We start from the raw sequence: 811 nt of genomic DNA on the forward strand, positions 1-811 counted from the left end.
GAGGCACCAATACCCGTCTTACCCTTAGATATTTCAGTCGGACCCTCGCACAGCTACGATATACTCAATAATAAAAAGGGTTGCAGGCTTAATCGATATAGTAATCAATCGCGGGAATTCGGGGGAGGTCAATCTCCAAGCATCGAAACATATCTTAAACATAGCGCTGAGGCTTCAATATCCCTCTCTACCTTTAGATATTTTGAATATACACTTGCACTACTACAACACACTTTATAATATTAAAATTTTATTTGTACAATTGGTTCGAGTAAAAGTCAGATGAAACTCAAGCCTTTGTCCAAGATTCCTCTTAGAGTTCGGCGTCAACTCCGCGACTTTGGCTCCTGCCACGGGCTCACTCAACCATATTTGAATTTTTTTACATATTTAGAACGGTGCTTGATTCTACTTTCCAACCATGTATTTACTTTAGTGCATACTGTTCAACCATTGGAGACAGAAACAAAAAGTCGTAAGAAATTGGACAAACCACGTGCGCCTAATAGGGTAAGGCCAGTTATTCAATCTTGCGCTACGGTCAACACGAGCTGAATACCATGCCTTGTCCTACTCTCTACCACACGTCTGAAGAGAAGGCTGCCGCGCGCCGTGCTACTTCCAAAAAATACTATGAAAAGTGAGTACCTCTGATGTTTTTTATTTTTGTTTTTACATCTGATATTCCAGGCATCGAGTTCAAATCAATCGCCGATCGCGTCGCAAATACAAAAAGAAACTACAGAACATCAGGAAAGATACATCTCGGAAAGGTAAGATCCCTCGTTTCTCTCATACCTAGTTCTGACAT

General features: G+C 40.9%; 1 protein-coding gene across 1 annotated transcript; it reads left to right on the top strand.

The window, feature by feature from the left end:
- Window positions 1-560: 560 nt before the first annotated feature.
- LACBIDRAFT_311919 (uncharacterized protein) lies at window positions 561-802 on the top strand (the record flags this gene model as incomplete). Its single annotated transcript, XM_001876703.1, has 2 exons — window positions 561-640; window positions 691-802. 2 exons carry the CDS (start codon window positions 561-563, stop codon window positions 800-802), a joined length of 192 nt encoding a protein of 63 aa, XP_001876738.1.
- Window positions 803-811: the final 9 nt, after the last annotated feature.

This window comes from Laccaria bicolor, genomic scaffold, assembly GCF_000143565.1.
Source record: "Laccaria bicolor S238N-H82 LACBIscaffold_4 genomic scaffold, whole genome shotgun sequence".
In the NCBI taxonomy this organism is placed as follows: Eukaryota; Fungi; Basidiomycota; class Agaricomycetes; order Agaricales; family Hydnangiaceae; genus Laccaria; species Laccaria bicolor.